This window comes from Cynara cardunculus (assembly GCF_001531365.2).
Source record: "Cynara cardunculus var. scolymus isolate 2C chromosome LG 13, CcrdV1, whole genome shotgun sequence".
Classification (NCBI taxonomy): domain Eukaryota; kingdom Viridiplantae; phylum Streptophyta; class Magnoliopsida; order Asterales; family Asteraceae; genus Cynara; species Cynara cardunculus.
Window position 1 is genome coordinate 17984406 of NC_037540.1, and position 19588 is coordinate 18003993.

At 36.3% G+C, this 19588-nt stretch overlaps 1 protein-coding gene across 2 annotated transcripts in view; it reads right to left on the reverse strand.

Moving 5' to 3' along the window:
- LOC112524876 (protein fluG) overlaps window positions 1–19148 on the reverse strand; it is a 26747-nt gene extending 7599 nt beyond the window's left edge. Inside the window, exons 1-15 of one of the 2 annotated variants that reach the window (XM_025134820.1) lie at window positions 18922–19148; window positions 15672–15923; window positions 13883–13950; window positions 13030–13169; window positions 12848–12953; window positions 12538–12694; window positions 12336–12431; window positions 11002–11050; window positions 10303–10589; window positions 6999–7171; window positions 6170–6290; window positions 5799–5851; window positions 5575–5704; window positions 4404–4549; window positions 4067–4255 (exon numbers count right to left, since the gene is read on the reverse strand). In XM_025134820.1, coding sequence (XP_024990588.1) covers window positions 4067–4255; window positions 4404–4549; window positions 5575–5704; window positions 5799–5851; window positions 6170–6290; window positions 6999–7171; window positions 10303–10589; window positions 11002–11050; window positions 12336–12431; window positions 12538–12694; window positions 12848–12953; window positions 13030–13169; window positions 13883–13950; window positions 15672–15923; window positions 18922–19089 — 2135 coding nt within the window. In that variant the 5' untranslated portion in view covers window positions 19090–19148. The remainder of the gene's footprint in view (window positions 1–4066; window positions 4256–4403; window positions 4550–5574; window positions 5705–5798; window positions 5852–6169; window positions 6291–6998; window positions 7172–10302; window positions 10590–11001; window positions 11051–12335; window positions 12432–12537; window positions 12695–12847; window positions 12954–13029; window positions 13170–13882; window positions 13951–15671; window positions 15924–18921) is intronic. The other variant, XM_025134821.1, reaches the window with a different exon arrangement.
- Between the last annotated feature and the right edge of the window lie 440 nt (window positions 19149–19588).

The following is a 19588-nucleotide window of genomic DNA, read 5'->3' on the forward strand; positions in this document are numbered from 1 at the left end:
ACAACGATCCACCTTCTTGCATCTTAAGCGAAAATAATTTTTGTTTAAGATGCATCTTACTTGTGAGATCTTTTGTCATACAAATTTGTTCTAGCTTTAGCCATAAAGAAGCTGCAGTAGTTTCTTTCAGAACTTCCTGCAAAATATTGTTGGATAAATGAAGATGGATATGAGAGAGAGCCTTACGATCTTTATGGTCCTTCTCATCTGACCAAGCCACAGGCATTTTGTCTCGGTTCAACAAAGCATCATCAAGATCCAATTGAGCCAATACAGCTCGCATCTTTACTTGCCATAATGAAAATCTTGTATCTCGATCCAACAATGGAAGGTCATATTTCAAGGTAGCCATGTCGATATAAAACCCAATAGATTGGAAAAAAAAAATGGGTATTAAGAAAACAACGTAGGCTTTGATACCTCTTGTAATAATTAATCGACGATAATAAAGGAAATAAAACGAGAACACCAAGATTTTACGTGGAAAAACCCTTGCGGGAAAAAACCACAGGCACAACCGATGATATCACTATATGAGAAAAATGAGGAAGTTACAAGAGTTTATAAGTATCTCAATCTTTCTATCGTCTCTTCTCTGGCTCTCCTTCAATACTACTTTTTCTTATGAATGAATGGAGAATATATATTTGAAGGTAAAACAACTATTCTCCATGAATTGAGATAATAACCGAAATATTAGAAGACTTTTRTCTTCCCCTATTAATTGCTTCCGATTAGTCTTCCAGAATTTATGCCAAAATGCAGTTACCATTCAGGAGGAAATACGTATCATTCTCAACAGAATATAGTTTCTATAATTATGGGATATTGTTACCTTCTTTATCGTTATCTTTTCTGTATCTTTTCCTTGATTTTCTTGATTTAGTTTACCTTTATCTCCTGTAAATACCCTATAGGGCCTTGTATAATCAAAGGATAGACAGCAAATCATTATTCAATTCATCTTTCTTGTCATGGTATCAGAGCTTTAGGTTTCTCTCAGAAATCTAAAACCGTTGTTCTATTTTATTTCACCCTTAATTGCTCTTCCCACTTCCCAGTGTGCAACCTTTATCATTGCAAGTGTTTCTGATCGAACAGCCTTAATTGTTCTTCTCACTTCCCAGTGTGCAACCTTTATCGTTGCAAGTGTTTCTGATCGAATAGCCTTAATTGTTGTAATTCCTTTGATGGAACGACCTTTTTATTTTCTTTTGCAATTCCCTTTCCTTCATCATGACAAACCCACAAATAATGACACCACCATTGTTAAATCCTCCGATGAGTCCAATTATGTCCAAAAAATTGGAGTAGCAGAATATTCAGGCACCCTATAGGCTCAATGACAAAAACTATCTCAAGTGGTCTCAATTTGTCCGAACATACCTGAAAAGCAAAGGGAGACTCAAACACCGCACTGAAGCAGGTCTTGGGACGAGGAAGATTCCATGATAATGTCATGGCTATGGGAATCTATGGACCCAATGATCAGTGACAAATGCATGTTTCTCTCCACTGCAAAAGAGATATGGGAGTTTGTTCGCCGCACTTATTCGAAGGCTCGTGATGCGGCTCAAGTATACCAGATCAAGGTTACAACCTCAGCCACAAAGCAAGGAAACAAATCTGTCACTGAATATGCAAATATATTGCAAAATCTGTGGCAGGAACTTGATCATTATCGAGTTCTTGAGATGAAGTGCCTTACAGATGCAACTATCTTAACAAGTTTCATTGAAAAAGACCGAGTCTATGATTTTTTGGCTGGTTAATCCTGAATTTGATCAAGTCAGGATTCAAATACTTGGTAAAGAAGACACACCATCACTTGAAGAAGTGATCTCTTTGATCAGAATAGAAGAAAACAGAAGGAATGTCATGCTTGAACCACAAGCTATGGACGGATCAGCCCTAGCAACAAGGACCAATCAACAAGAGGAGGACAGGAGAGATCTGTCCAAGTTCGGGGGTAAGGAAACTCAGGAGAACAGAGATAGTCTTTGGTGCACTTACTGCAATAAACCAAGACACTCAAAAGAACATTGCTGGAAATTAAATGGGAACCCATACCCACCCAGCAGAGAATGGGGAAATCGTGGTGGACAACAGAATCGTGAATGGGGAACCCATGGGAGGCAACAAAAGCCTCAATGAAGGCAGCAGAGATCAAGCACATTTTTGAGCAATCCAAACCGGAGGAGAATTCAGCAAGAGAAGAGTTCAGCAATGAAGAAATTGAGAGGTTAAAGAATTTTTTGGGTTGTCTTGAAAGGTCATCAGGAACTTGTTCTTTAACTCTTTCAAGTAAACCACCTTTTCCTTATTGTCTGAATGCCTTGAGTAATAATCTTGTCAACTCATGGATAATAGATTCTGGTGCCATTGATCATATGACACCTTCTTCCAACTTTTTTATAATTACACTCCATGCCCTAGCAACCGAAAGATTACAATATCCAATGGCTCATTAGCAACTGTTGCAGGCTTTGGAGATATATATATATATATATATATATGTATATCACACCCAACCTTGTCTTAAAAATGTCTTACATGTACCAAAACTGTCAGTCAGCCTTGTTCCAATCCAAAAACTCACCCATGATCTTGAATGTTGTGCTATTTTTTCCTCTTCATATTGTGATTTTCAGGAACAAGACTTGAGGAAGAGGATTGGACTTGCTAAGGAAAGGAATGACCTTTATCATCTTGAATCTTCCCAGAAAAGCAACGTTCCACCTCATACTTTCTCAGTTCATTTAATAAAGATACAATCTCTGCGTCTAGGTCACCCATTTTAAGGATTAGATATTTCTGAATTTCATTGTGATATTTGCGAATTAGCCAAACATACTCATGTTTCTTTTCCTATGAGTAATAAAGGAGCTCTCTTCCATTCCAGTTAATTCAGTGACATATGGGGACCTTCTAACATACCTAATGTGCTAGGGCTCGTTGGTTTGTATCCCTAATTAATGATTGCACTCGGGTTACATGGCCCTTCCTTCTTAAACACAAATCTGAAGTTAGCACTGTTATACCTAACTCCCACTCAATGATTCAAAACCAGTTTGGGGTCAAATTAAAAAGTTTTAGGAACGACAATGCCAAGGACTATTTCAACCAGATTTTATCACCCTACTTTCAATCACAAGGCATTACCCATGATTCTTCATGTGTTAACACACCCCAACAAAATGGCTAGCTGAAAAGAAAAATGGTCATTTACTTAACACTACCCGAGCATTGCTTTTCCAAGGAAACACACTAAGGTTGATTGTCATCTAATCAAAGACCATGTTGTGGTAACACGGACAGATCCTCATCGATCCAACCTACACACATTAGGGACGAGCACCACAACACCATCTTGCTAACATTATCACGAAGCATACGCCAATAATGCAAACATATTTTATTTGAAACAAGTTGGACATGATTAACATATTCGCTCCAACTTGAGGGGGAATGTTAGATTCATTATCTTTAGAGTATTACTTTCTTGCTTTAGTATTAGGTTTCCTTATTTAGGTTACTTAAATTTGTATATATATATATATATGTTTGTGTGTGTGTTGTTACCTTTCATTTCAATGATAACAAGAAAATGCTCCATGAATCTAGTTACAAACTTAAAAAATAACAAGAAACATAAAACAACTATAGTCGATGGCCTCTTGTTGTCTATACTTCCAAGTCTCAATTTACAAAATTTTCTTGGATAACACCATCTCCCATTTTCTTGTTAAAGGAACCAAAATATATGGACACTTCTTACCTATCTTATCCGGATTCGGATGCACTCTGGCTCACAAAGTCATTCATATTTTCTATCATCATTTCATCAAACATACATCATTTTATTTCTCTTTCTTCCACTAGTTGATCCAATCATCACATTACAGCCCAAAAAGGAAAACCACTAATACAAACTCGATCAATGCCGCGAAAGGTAAAAATCGATCACATGAAGCACTCCGTTAACCAACTTATATTTACTGGAGGTGAATGCAGTTGCACATTCCTCACACTATCAGCAACAAAAGTCAAAAGTGAAACTTATTACCTGTTTGGGATTGGTGCTGTAAAAGCCAGAAGTGATGGAAGATGGTGTAGAACACCAGCCATAAACTCCTCCCCAGTTCTGGACATTCCATGGCGTGAGGCCCCATCAGATGCTGCAAATACATTTTGCCCATTTTGGGACAAACTAATATGCACATGAGAACCAGAACCAATGTCATCTAATGTGTACCTAATTGGACCAAAAATAAGCATTTAGAAATTGAAAGCATCTGCAGGCAACAGCTTAAGAATATTTCATGGGCAGGAAGTTATACAACTGGAATGTAAAGGCTACTATCATGTAACAGCTCTGATGCTTTCAATCAGATAATACCTACTTTGGCACAAAAGTTGCTAGCAACCCATGTTTCCTTGCAACAGCTCTAATTACTTCACGGGCATAAATCAAGTTATCTGCAGCATTGGTACAAGTTGTGTAACGCAATGCAATTTCAAACTGACCATTACCAGCCTCTGCATGTAGCTGCAGTACCAAACAAACAAACGTCAAACTAGCAAATTTCATAGTTCTCTTTCCGTCCCCCTTCCCTCGCTTTTCTTGCACTTTGAGTTTGACGCTCGTGCATGTAGCATACAAACCCCCGAACTCAAAGAGAAAAGTAGCCACGGAAGGGTATGTTTATTTATGCTTATAGAAAAAATGGATATCAACTACTTGGTCCATATTTTGTACAACAATAGAAGTATGTTCTCCCGAATACCTTTCATAGAGAAGTTTGGCCAGTTTGGCCTTTTCCCAAAAACAATTAGCAGAACTCATCTCAGGCTTTATCCCAACAGTTTGAGCCAAAGGTCTTAAGAATCTTTAATTATTATAATGATATATTGATATTGTGGCCTATAAATCTTAGATATTTTAATATCCATAGAAAGCAATCTCCTATGAACTTCGGGGAGTTCTGAAAGATTGCCTCCCACCTCCATAAGGTTGTTACTCTTTCAGAAGTTTAAGTATGTATTCCAAACATTTCAAAAGTATAAAGTGAGTGCTTTCCCAAGTTGTTGCCAAACATGACGCAAATACCATCAATACCATGCAATTAAGTAATTCATAGGTTTACCACTTCTCGTGTTAGACTCAAATAGATATTGGATTAATAACTTGTTTTGGTAACTTTATTCTAATTGTAGTAAAGGGATGCCTCTAAGAGTATCAAACCTCAATTGAGGTGAAATCTTTTTCATTGAATAAAACGTAATCATATAAATAGGTAAAATAATTACACAAGGACCCTTCACCTACTGAGACCTTGCTAAAACACTACCACTAAGATACACATATTGTCCCATTATTCCATAGAGTCCTAATATGATGATTTTAAGATCAAAAATTTGGTTATCTAAGAAATAATGTGTTTACATATACACATATTTTTTGGATTAAAAAGGGATAAGAATATATTGTAAGAGTTGTGACAAGTTACTATGACTTCCAGGCATCTATTTTTTCCATAACAAGTGCCCACAAAATGGAAGTTCTGGCATTACCTGTTCCGCATCAATATTCAAAAACTGTAGCGCATTAACAACTTCATGAAATATAGGAGAAGCAAGATCAAATGCAGATGTAGCACAATAACGTGACGAGTCAAATGGAACCCATTCTTCATGACCATCCCTACGTAATTGTATTCAGATGAAACAAATCATATGAAAAAATGTAGACTTAAAACTCAAAATACTTAGTAATCATCAAGACAATTGCATAATACCTTAAACAACTCTTTAACAGATAGAATTCGTTTTCAAATCCAGCATTCATCACCTGGATCAAAGGCATTCAAATGTAAGTACCCGGTCAGGATCTCATTTCAAAGTTTGTGGGGGCCAAAGGGTGTAACAGTGAATGGTGTCCATAACAGCACCTATTGTGCTACAGGTGCATCAACATGAACATGTCAAGAAGATTGAAAAATTCAAATTATACAGAGTAAAAAATGCAGGAAGAAAGCTGAACGCATAAACACAACACCATGCATGACTAGGGTTAGAGCTGAATAACATGTCAAGTCAATATACAGGGATTCCCAGAGAGAAATCAACAATATATATCGCGCTTAATGAATATATCATTTTATTATACCAAGTTAAATTCCTCTTTCAGAACTTTTGAAACTCTTCTTAGTGTTTCTCTTGGGCAATACTCCCACACTTGACCCGGTTTTGAGTGCATGTCAGCCAAAACCATCTCTTCCTGCATTACCCTGTAGAGAGATGATTATATCAATTAAAAACAGGTAGTCAAAACTTTTTTCTCTTTTTCCTTTCTTTGTTTTGAGTTGGAGATGGTTACAACATATGTGGTCCCTCTTTATGTAGAAAATATAGAATTTGGAATCCCACAAAAGGATAATTGCTTGTGGAAAGCCCATCACAACTCAAGGACAGAATGCCTTGTTGGTCTATGAAATGTGCCCAGCATGTTGCATGTGAGCCCCACAAACACTACTCAGTAGTCGGAGCACAAATTAACTATCTAATAGATGTACATTGACATACATGTATATAAATATATATATATATATATATACACAGATACACGTTAACTTTAAGATATCCTACATGATGAATAGTGCTTAAAGGGCCTTCCAACACACAATAGATGTTTTGGGTAGGATCTTCCTGGAGTTTGTGATTAACCTCTTTCTTGGGACTCCTTATTTCCCTATGTGTAATACATCCACCATGAAATGATTCAAGCCACCAAAATAATAGCAAAAACATAAAACCAAATATCCCTCTGTATTTAAGGAGATTAATTATCACAGATTGTTGTCAACACATATGTAATATGGTGACCAACATTTTCAGAATGCAAAGGTGAAACTGGAACTTCTCAATAAAAGAGAGTAAGAAGGAATATAAACTCAAGTATGCTATTCTAGTGTAACTGTTTCCAAATCGATGCTTACCATGGAATTCTGCATCTCGTTGATAAATCAGGTATCAATCTGATCTCACCAGTTCCTGTCAGGTTGGTCCCATCAGCTGGACAATCCATTGCTGAAGTCAAACCCATAGCAGCACAGGTTAGACCTAAGCCATTCTCCTTGACAAAATTATCGAAGCGTTTTTGCGGAACAACCTGAGAATGATGGATCGAAACCCAACGGCTTTTAGATTACATCCAGCCAAAAAAACGAAAACCCAATGCTTTTCCTTGCAAGAGTCAAAAGTATGCATTTGAAATGAGATGAACGACAACAAGCCTTTTTCTGCAAAAGTAGTTGGGAATGCTAAACCTGGAACCCATCAAAAATTTAAAAAGGCGGGATGAAAATCAAGGTTCTAACATGGATAGAATTATATAAAGAAAAAAGGTGGACTAAAATTAGTGAACTAAACTAAAAGAACTCTTAGGTGCCAAGTGAAGCACAAATTTGACTTCTCAAGTAATTCTGTGAGAATATGTGAAACCCCTAGATTGATCTCCAAAAGAGCACTTGACTAAGGAAGGGAGGTTCCAACATATATAGATGTGAAATGGTCCAAGTCTAGCCAATGTGGAACTCCTAACACCCCCCCTGCAACAGAGGCTAGGTGGCCACAAATGGGCAAAGATTGTCTCAAATTGTGGGTGATGGGGTGAGACGAATATAAATTGCCCCTCAAGTAATTATGTGAGAGTATGTGAAACACCTAGAATAATCTCCAAAAGAGCCCCTGAGGGAAGGTAGGTTCCAACATATATAGATGTGAAATGGTCCAAGTCTAGACGATATGGGACTCTAAGGGGCTGTTCGATTCATTTTCTGTTAAGACCTATATGGATAAAGTTGTCTGTATGATTACAGATAAGTTGTTGTTCGGTTGCAGTGCTGAATAAATACTCTAAATGATATATATGACCATTTTACCCCTTGTTATTTGTTTTTTTCATAAATAACAAATATTTCAATTTCTTATCATCTCCATGGCATCCCCACCAACCCTCCATCTCCCTGTGCCAACACCTGCACCTCCCATCATCGGCCACCCGCTAGCCCCTCTGTGGTACATCTTCACCCAAATCTAGGTTTTCTTCAAGTTTTCTTCGAGTTTGGGTTGTTAGGGAGAACTTTCAACGGTGTCTCGATGAATTCTCTTGAAGGAAGACACCCATTCATTTTGGGTTTTTAACAGATCTAAAAGCCAGAGAGAACGGTGTTGGAGGTTAAAGTAATTGAATGCCTCGACCTTGGTTTGCATATGACTTGGGCAAAGAAATCGAAGATTTTGGAGGAAGCAATTGAGCTGTCGAACTCGAGAAGATTTTGCAATAGAAGAAAATAAGAAATCGAGGTTGTAGGTCGGGGCTAGAGGAATACGTCGGTTGGAGGCTGAGGAATATATCGGCGGTCAGTTGCTGGTCGAAGGTTGTAGTTGACGGCAGCGTGAAGCCGTGAAGCCGTGAAGCCATAGAGTGAGGGACTAGGGGGCTGTTGAAAGTTCTCACCGTAGCAAGGTTAAGGATAAATCAAGGGTAATTGGGGAAATATTGATGGTTGAGGCCACAGGAGTGATGTTTTTGAGCTGACCGAATAAGCTCTTAGTCGAGTGAATAAGCCCCAACCGAACAGCTTTCTATAGTTGAGCGAATAAGCTATAAGGCTTATACAGCCCATTAAGCCACATACGAACAGCCCCTAACACTCCCCCTCCAACAGAGGTAAGTGGGCACAAACAGGCAAAGATTGTCCCAAAGTGAGGGTGATGGGGAGAGTATAAAATGCCCCAGAGTGTCGACTCCCTAGAGTCGTAGACCTTGGCTCTGATACCATGTGAAAACATGTGAAACCCCTAGATCAATTTCCAAAAGAGCCCTTCATGAGGGAAAGGAGGTTCAAACATATATAGATGTGAAATGGTCCAAGTCTAGTCGATGTGGGACTCTAACAAATTCATATATGAATACCCGAGAGAAATCTATTGTGTGAATCTTTCATGTAATGTCTTTCAGTTTGCATGGAGTGATAAAAGATAGTGAACATAAGGGTTGCAATGTGAACTTCCGAAATAAATTCTGCAAGTGCATTAACGGAAGGGGAAAAGTTGAAATTCGATGAAGGTTAAAATAAAAGCATTAGCTGCAACATATGTTTGCCTCATATTCAGAGAATCTTGAGCCATTCACTGCATCGGCCTTTAACTCTCATGTAGAAATTTTATCGGAGAGTTCATCAAGCTATCACCACCCTATTGTGGTATCAGAAACCCGAAGACGCCACTAATCCAGGTGGTCTAGGCCCACAGCCACACAATCCTAGAACGGGAAAGCCCTCCCTATGGGAGGTTGGCATGGCAACAAGGGTTTTGCACCCAATGGAGATCGAAAGGAGTAAAAGGAACTACCCTTCTATTAACCCAGATGATTGCCACCGAGCTAACCCCTTGTGGTTAGCTATCACCAACTTAGATCCAACATATTTTCAAGATGATTGTTCATCAATGTGCTATCAAATTAGACTGTGTACTTATCAAGCATAAATTGCACTTCAAAGTAAAACTCAATTAGTCCTTCTCATGAGTATTCATGTTCTTGATATCCTAAGTTAAACAACTCCCAACAACATTTGAATGGTTTCTACATGTTTAGATATATATATATATATATATGCACACACTAGAAAGGAACTCGCATAATATAGCGAGATCTCAATTTTAATGCTACGTTTTATTATTTATCTCTATCGATATAATACGGTTTTTGTGGTTTTGAGAAAGCGATAATGTTTTTATTTTTGAATAAAATATAAATTTAAAGATATCATAAAAATTTGGAAAAAATATATATCGATATTAGTATCAAATTTACTATTTAAAGTTCTCATTTTTTGTGTAATTCCATTAATTCAATATTTTATTTATACTTTAATTTAGATTTGATGACGAAGTAATTTATTTATCATCTAATAATATAATTTTTTATAAAGATAATAATTAAGTATTTTGTTATAACTAATGATTATCCTAATTATATTTTAGATTTTTTATATTTAAAATGAGATCTCTATCCCGTTTTGATTATGTTAATCTATAGTTAGTTACAAAAATTCAAAAATGAAGCTTTAATAAGTTGTACTTACACAAAATTTACTTGTGATATTGAATTTTAAGTAATATGCATCAATAAACAGTACTTTATGCATAAAAAATGGTTTTTAAGAGTTTTTGTCAAATGCTTTATAATATAGTAAGTATATATATATATATATATATAATGTACGAAATACTTACCCGACACCTGTGCTGTCCAGAAGCATCTACCCATATAACGCGCACAAGCACAACATCTTGTAGGGTAGAGTTAAACTCTTGTTTGACATGATTATCCAACTTCGCTAAGGTATCTGAAACATGTCTAGGAATCCTAGACTTCACAGCATTATTGATCTTGTAGAACATTTTCGCATTTTCAGCAAAGATGTCAGTAACAGCTTCAAGAGCTTCAGGAATTGAAAGATCACCCTCATTGCATGCATCACGTAGAACAGAGAAAACAACTTCCCTTGCTCTCTTTGCACCTGCTAAGGCAATCAATGTGAAGTTGATTTCACATTCATTTAACTTTAAAGAAGTTTATACATGCATAGTTGGTCCTGACAAGCAACATCTTTTTCAAATTCTTGTGGTTATATTCTTCACAACTAAAGTAATATATGGTTTTAACAGGCTGAATTTATTTTAGTAACTCTTTAACAGAAGATTTGAATTTAAGTATACAATGGCCTTTGGCATTATGGAATGCAGTGACTGGTGATTCCTTATGAGAGCAAGCACTTTTCTGCCTCCATTTATTCATCTTGGCATGAGAAATGGTTGCACAAAGTTTTTACATTCAATCTTGCATTTTAAAGAAAACATATGCACATATATATATGTGTGTATGTGCGTACACACCATTTAGGAAAAAGGTATAGTTCCAGCTTCACAAACCTAGGTAAAATGTTTCAGGAAATGCACATCCGTCAGTGCTGAACATCACCTGCATATACCATTTCTCTTTAACATAACAAGTCCATCATACATACAGAAAAAAAAGCGATTAATCAAACAACATATTAAAGAAAGATGTCAAATAAAAATAAATGATAGAATTGAAAGTAATATTTAATCTGAAAAATAGCAAATGGCCTGACAATTCCTTGATGCATTACATTAAATAAAGGAAATCCAATGAAATTACGAATGAAGCATAACCTGGATCTGACAATTCCTTCACTAATTTAAATTAAATGAAGGGATCGTAATGAAATTTCGGACGAGATCAGGGTAGATGAAGTGCTACCAAATTTTGGAAGTGTCTTGTGATTCTAGAGTTTCATCTAAATACAAGGGGGATTTCTTTAGGATAGTAGTGAAAATTGCTATGACTTGCTTGATGAAATGTTACGCCATCTATACAACATATATGTAAACAAATTTGGCAAAAATGTGAAAGCTAATGAAGCTATGTTTTGAGGGATTGGATTGCAATTTCAAAATGATCATCTAGGAGAAGCTTAGGCTCACCGGTTGAGAGGTTGACTAAACACCACTTGAGATTGTTTGGCCGTCTCCAACATGATGTGAGAATGTGGAACTCCATTAGATTGCTCTCCAAAAGAACCCTTGAGAAGAGAAGGGAGGTTCCAACATATATAGAGGAGAAATGGTCCAAGTCTAGCCGATGTGGACTCCTAAATATAAGAGTTAAGACCTTTTGATGAATGCATAATAGGAGGTGTGCCCAACAAGAGAACATTAGCAATGGTATGGGTGGTCCAACATCAACACAAAAGAAAATCATGGAGAGATATTTGGACGAGCAAAATATGCTAAGGAGTTGTCCTTTACTAGTAGAGCATAGAAAGATGTTATTTTTATTCCGAAGCCCTAAGAGGGATTCACCTCCAATAATTTTTGTTGGGTTTCAATTTCGTGTTATGCAAACTAACTTGGGAATAATGCCTTCTTTTACGGATAGACTTGTGCTCATACATTGGTGCGGTTGTTAGTCAATTTGTTGCTTGTTATTGTTATTTCTTAGAACGAAAATCTTTATTTGTTCCAACCCCATAAGAGGGCTTTAGAGATGTATATCTGTGTGGTCAAACTAGCTTGTGATAAACTCCTTTGTGATATTTAGGGTTACTTTGTTAAAAGTCGGTTTTCATGTCTTATTAATCTTTTATTTTTTCAGTTAACTGCCTAATGTTCCAACTTCTCTAAGCCAGGATATTAATTGCACAATCAAATGCAAGAAATATCTTTTTGTGGATGTGCCTCACCTTCTTTAATGGCGCTAGCTCCAAAAGTTCTTTGACTGAAGATATCATGCCATGGACACTAAGCTTCGGTACGGCCAAACCAAAATCGAGGTACACCTGAAATTGATTGTACCACTTCGGTTAGGAGCCAAGAGATCAAACTCACAATCTTAATATCAACATTGGAATCACTAAATTGCCCTTTCTAGCCTCTAAACTTGACCTGAGTATATATGGATGCCAGATATGATGCTTCCCTTGAAAAAGGGTAGGATGCATGTAATAGAACTATTCGACAGTCCAAGAATCTATCATCCTCAAGAAGATTGCGGAGATGGAGGGGATTAGCTTGCCTCAAATCCAAATCTTTGTCTCCAAAGCTAATAAGAAATAAGCACTATTTTATTTAGTAAAGACATGCTAAAAGCAAGAGAAATAGCCGACAGAAAGTGCACGTTAATCTTTTTATATTTTCTAAAAAGTGAATGGAGCTAAAGTGAAATGGTTGAGAACTTTTTTCTTATTTGTTTTACCCTGTGTGTATCTGTATGGGCCAGTCAAAAAGCAGTGCCACCTCCAAACTATGCACGAAGATATAATCGATAAGGTTCTTGTTTATGATGCGAACAGGATTTCCAGCTGTTAAGAGTGAAGATAAATGGTCAGATGACTTGTTGCGACTGATAGTATAACAATGTGTTGTAATTGAACTCACCTAGCAAAACTTCAGCAAGACCTTCCTCAGCTTCTTTCCTGGTGATGTTCGTGTTAATTTCAAGGCCACTGCGATATGCAGCTATGCTTTTTAGACCAACCACCTTGGCAACATCTTTTGTACCCACTGTGACAGCATATGTAATAACACAGAGATAAGGAACTAACAGGCTGGTATCCTTTTTGTTCACGGGTGGAACAGCCCGCTAGACCTGCCTTGTCCGGCTCGCTAGAAAAACAGGTTTGGACAAACATTCTTGAAGAAATGAGTGGGCCCAAACCAACTTGTTAAAATTAATGGGAGGGCATCGGTGATACAAAACAAAATTCGACAGGCCCGCACAGCCCGTTAATAATTTTATAATTAATTAACTTTTATAAATAAAATTGAAAATTCTTGATGCTTACCGGTTCCCACTTAATTGTGAATCATAATATAAAAAAATAAGAGCATCTCTAACAGCTATGCTATAATAGAAATTTTGGTGATGAGAGTTTTGTGCTCCAACAGCTATGTTATATTGTATGGTAAAATTAAAAAAAAGAACATGAAAATCTCTAAATTTGAGGAAATCCCTGAAAATCTATATAGGAGAGAGAAATAGAAATTTAATTTTTCCCACCAATAAGAGGTATATCGAAAATAAATGTTTACGAGAGAGAAATAATATTAAATGCATAGAATATTTTAATAGTTATGCTAGAATTAGGACGGGTAGGGCTTAGGTTTGCTATATTAGGTCCATTGCACAAAAGAAATTGATTAGGCCCGATCCAGTCCAAGCTTGCAAATGATCACCTCTACCCCAACAGAAAGCTACAAATATAATCTTGGAAATAACCCAAAAGGATATGACTTTAATCTTCCTATGAAACTATCGGTAAATGTATCTAGTGTCCAACTCTTCCCATTTCTGATTCCCTGAAACAAAATAATAAATACTGTGAAGTAAACATTATCATAGTCTCTCTTGTGTAATGATGATAAAGCTTGAAAGGCCATTATTACAAAAAACACAAAGAAATAGAGATAAAAAGATACATACATACATACATACACATGTGCATATGTTTATAGAAGCACATAAATATAGGTATACATACATGTGCATGTATCTATACATGTACATGCATGTGTATACATACATAACTACATATATGTATGTGTATACAAACATACGTATACGTATATACATGCATACATATATGTACATATATAAATACGAAATGGCATTTTGGTTGGAGGAGGAGGGGGGATGGATTGTTGTGCAGGTTCATATGTGGTTGAGTTGAATTGTGGTTTGTGCTCGTGGTTCATGTAAGAGCTTAGAGGTATGTCATTTTGTTTTGCTTTCACGTGCTGACGAGCGAGGGCCATGCCGAAGCACGTTAGCACTAAGTCATTGTGTTGACTACCTCATCTTCATAATCGTAGTTCGTCGGTTTGTTTGTGGCTTTGGTATCAAAATGGAGTGTCATATTTCTTCTACAAGGTACCAAAATCGCCACAAAGTCAAAGCGAGGTCAGAGGGCCCAATTATGGAACTGGGCGACCTCATGTGCGAGCTCGAGCTTGCCCCCGAGCTAGCTTTCGGGATTTTCAACGTTAAAAAACAGACTAGGGCTTCTATTATGTGTGTGTGGCTTATGTTAAAAGCCCTCAAAATAGAGAATAGAATTGAGAGCTTGAGAGAGTGAGTTCTTAGGGTTATAAATAGTTACAATTTGAAGCTTGTAATCGGCAAGAACTCCTTATAATCGCTTTTATGTATTAATATAGGAACCACCTTCTCTTCCCCCTTCCGGAACCATGTTAAATACTTGTGTTGCTTATTGTTCTTTATTAGATCTTATTTGAGTGATTTCCTACTCTCCTCAATCGCATGCAGAATCTTCCAATATCGCATCTTTATAAGAGAATAACGTATATAATTTACCTTAAAATAGAACATTCAGAGGCACAAATTATATGGTTATATAGCATTCTTGCTTTATCTATACATTTAAGAATAAATCAATCACGATCCACTAGATCAGCCTATGAGTGTATTATTTTAATATAAACTATATACATTATTCTCTCATTAAGATGGAATACTGGAAGAATGGAAGATTCTGCATGTGATTGAGGAGAAGAGGAAATCACTCTAACAGATCTCAATTGCATTGTGATTGGGGTTGGTTATTGTCTCCTTGCTCGTATTTAGTTAGACAAAACTTGAAATCTATTTGCTTAGTGTTGTTTTTGGGTTTGTGCACTACTTGTTTACTTGGGACCTTGGTGCTTTGTTGAAGATAGTGAATTATCGTCCAACAATATCTTGTGACCAATAAGACTCATTATTTAGGTCAACAAAACCATGACACTTAGCTCAAAAGTTAATTTCCTCCCTCCCCACGTTGTTGGGGTATAAATATTTGGAGAGCAATAATTTGAGAAGTTCATTTTGATTCAAGTAATCCTTGAGTGAATGATTAGGTTTGTGAAGAGGCTACAAGGTAGTGCACAAAACACATAGGCATATGCAATTGGAGGATAAACAATTATTGTGGTAGCAATAAAAAAAAGAACAAAGAGAAACTAGAAAATTGGTATATGCAGTTATGTATTCAAAAAAGAGGGTAGGAACAAAACAATCTTACTTCATCAAGGATTTCCTCCGCTAGATGCTCAATCCTCAGTATTCTACCAACAAATGGCACAATATCACTATGCTGCTCAATGCTAAGCATCTTCTCTAACATAAATCCATCATCTATTAATAAAGTAGAGATTCCTGCAGCTTTGAAGCACATGTTGCTGATTTTTTCAATTCCAGAGGAACTTCTATATTCTTGGACTCCTTGGAGAGATGACTCAGAGCCATACAATTCAGCAATATCCCTCAGGCTTCTCTACAACACACAATTAAAAGTTGTCAGTCCATGCTCCACGCTAAAAAAAAATTGCACATTTTTGTAAATTCAACGAGAAACCTTGATCGACAAATAGTTGGTGTAGGCCAAAAACTGAGGCTCATCAGAAATTACCAAACCAAATGAACCCATTATATCCCACTCAAAAGTAGGGTCTAGAGGGTGGGATGTAGACCCTACTTTCAAAATTATGAACAGATAAACCAAGTCTAAATGTACCACCGCTCAACATAAATCTTGCACTTCAACTTCACTTTAAGAATGAGTATTTTACTGTGATAAACCATATCTAAATGTACACCACTCAACATAAATAGATCCTCCATGCTTCACTTTAAGGATGAGTATTTTACTGTGATAAAAATATTTAAAATTGGCCATACATCTTTGTATTGCATCGTATAAAGTAAAATCTATCCTAGACCAACGTCCTATGGACACCCTCCTGTAGGCACAAGTGTCTCCTCACTAACGCATCCAACATGTTTTTACTGACATTGATCATAGTTCCATTATTATCTCCTCAATCCATGCCACTACCACATGTTTTTACTCACGTTGATTATTGTGTATCCAAACTAGAGCTTAGCATTCATGTTTCCATTACTCTTAATTTGAAACTACGAAACTGTACATTATAAAGAAAGAGAAAAGTAGAGATGAATTACATCAAACGTATTATGAGGGGATTCGAGGTGAAAGAGAAACATTTGATATACAAAAGTCAATCCATGCATCATACCAACAAGATCAGGCAACTAATAATGCCTCCAGCAATTATAGCAGTACTTCCACCAGGATCTCAGTTAACCTATGATCTGCGAGTGTAAAATTGGCTCATGGACGGATTGGTCGTGCAATTTGATACAAAGAGGTATTCACAGTTCTTCTTAGCACAAAATCATTGATCTACACAACTCTCAATTCACTAGATTATCGACTTCCTCTTTCTTGTTTCCAAACTCCAAAGAAGGAAATTCTTGAGATATCATTTCCAGCCACCTCCCTAGAGTCTACATAGTGTCCTGACAATTATCATTTGGACCAACAAAATAATAATTCCAGGCATGGGCAACATACTTGCAAATAACAACCAACTTTCGTATCAAACATTTACAACCATCCAATCAAGCATTTAACCATGCTGTCCAAACTATAAACTAACTATGATTCAATTGATTACCAAAGAATTACTCAAATCCAAAACAGAGCCTCAATTATTTCGATTGACAAAAATTGTTAGAAATATTCCTATTTACAGACCCCTGTATTTGTCATGCTGAGGTCAACCACTTGTACAGACTCGCTTAGTTGTGTCAGCAGTTACTCTTTGAGCTAAATGATAACTAGGCAATCATTTTTTTCAATTTATAAGTAAGGTGAGTACTAAATGAGTCAGTTCCCAGTATCTTTTCCTTGCAAATGTATCTCATTCTGGTTTCTTTGTATATCTCTATGGAACCCTTCTCTCAATTCTTGCCTAGTTTCTCCCTGCTCTAAACCTCAGTCTTGGAAACCGAAATTTTAATATTTCATTATAGGTGCAAACATTGTACTGAGACTTACTATTAGCTTATTTTTGGTTATGTACTATCACCTAACACTACAAATCACCTTATAGTTAATCATCCAAATTGAAGGGCAGTTAAGAAATCAGTTGATACAAACTTAAACAAGGTTAAAAGTTGAAACAAGGTCAAATGGGTTCTCACTAGTAGACAGAACAAAGATTGGGTGGATAAAAGAAAGAAATTCTCCAGTTCAACAAAAAGTAGCAACCAAGGAGGAAAATATGTCATTCACATGCTCATTATAGTTAGCATGTATGCCAGCACTTGTTTTGCATTTTACAGAACAAGCAGCGAATATCCATTGGTCATTTGGTTGATGATGTAAGCCCCACTACCACCATAGTAATTCACTAACAATTTCTTAAATAGTAGGCAGAGCTCTGTTCTAGCATAACTTTTCAATTCAATTTCAAATAACATCTTGAGTTCATAGAAAAGTGTTGTGCATTCTCTGATTCAACCACTTGAAGTCACCCAATTATTGTGAGCAAATTTATCAAACCCAAAGCTCTCTTGTGTATTTCAATTGCTTAGCCTGTGTCCTACCATTTGCTTTGCTAAAAAATAAAGATACGTTTTGACTTTTCAGGTCAATTGGACAACCGTTTAACATTAGCTTCAATATGAACTCCTTACATTTTAAAGAAAAAGGTAGATGGCAAGATTCAAGGTCATAACAGTAGCAACAAATTGACTAATTTTAATATCAAATTCATAGAATATTTCCATATTAATAATGATTTGGGAAATCAAGGCTTCACCGAAAATGTCAAAGGGCATCTCTTTAATTTGGGAGCAGATTACTTGCTAAAGCAATGCACAAGATCTACAATACCCGCCAAAAAGAAAAATTAAAAGAGTCCTTCGGACCAAACGAGTAATCAACATATTCGTAATAATCATGGTAGTCAAATAGGTAATTCGAATATGTATAAAAATTGTTAAAACAAACGTTATAATCTTCATGTAACTTGTAAAAGGAAAAAATGATGCAATTTCGGTAGCCAGAAGAGTAACAATTTTCATTTTGGAAGGCACTGAAATTTTTCAGCATTTCCTTTCTTTGTCAAATTTTGAAAGTTAAAGTTGCCCTTGTGCGTTTGTCATTATACTCACAGGATTCACCCATTTTTGGATGATTCAGAGATTCGACCGAATAAGTGCAAACGTTCAAACTTGGAAGAAACAAAGAGAAAGTATGTTTCTAAAACGAAAGTAGTCCAGTCAACACCCAAAAACAAAACAGATTTTTAGTTCGAGAAGATACCAGAAAAGTAGAACAAACAAAAATGGCTCCAGCTATCCACGAAAACAGTAGATACAAACCGACAATATCCTTGTTTTCAAAGGTAAGGTTGATGAACAGTAACTAAAACAAAGGAAAGAGGTAGCTGAGAAGTGTTGACCTTGAAGTTAAGGGTAGAAGGAACAAAGGATAAAGCCTTGCCGGAGGCTTCAGAGAAACAACTGAGGAAAGGAACCGTGGAATCGAGTGCTACGATGTTATGAGCGTGGGCATCTACTAGCTCCGTCGTCTCAACAGCTCGTCTCAGCTCTGCGTACGTCTTATCCATCTCTTTCTTCTTTCTCGACCAAGCTATTCGATGGAAAATGGCTATGGCGTCAAACTTCTTTCCCTCGTGATGAGATTTTATGTTAAAGAAATCTAAATGTCTCATTCAATTCCCATAACCACCTGTTTAATGTCTCATTCAAATCCCATAATGTCTCATTCAACACTCGATTTGTGCGTTGAAAAAAAATCATATGATCTTTTAAAGTCCATAAAAATCCAAATGACTTTCTCACATTTAAATTTGGATATAAGTTTTTAGAAGAAGTTTCATTTGAGAAAGTGGTAACAATTTGAAAAAGCAAAAGAAGATATCTAATTTTTCATCTACTCAATAGTTAGGATTTTAATTGTGAAGTATCAAATAAGCACATAAATGATAATTTTTTAAATTTTACAAATAGGTAGCAAACGGGTTTACATAATTTGCATACGAATTATATGTTTATATATGAACCCACTAATTAGTTCACATGTAAACTTTTTAACTGATTCACATA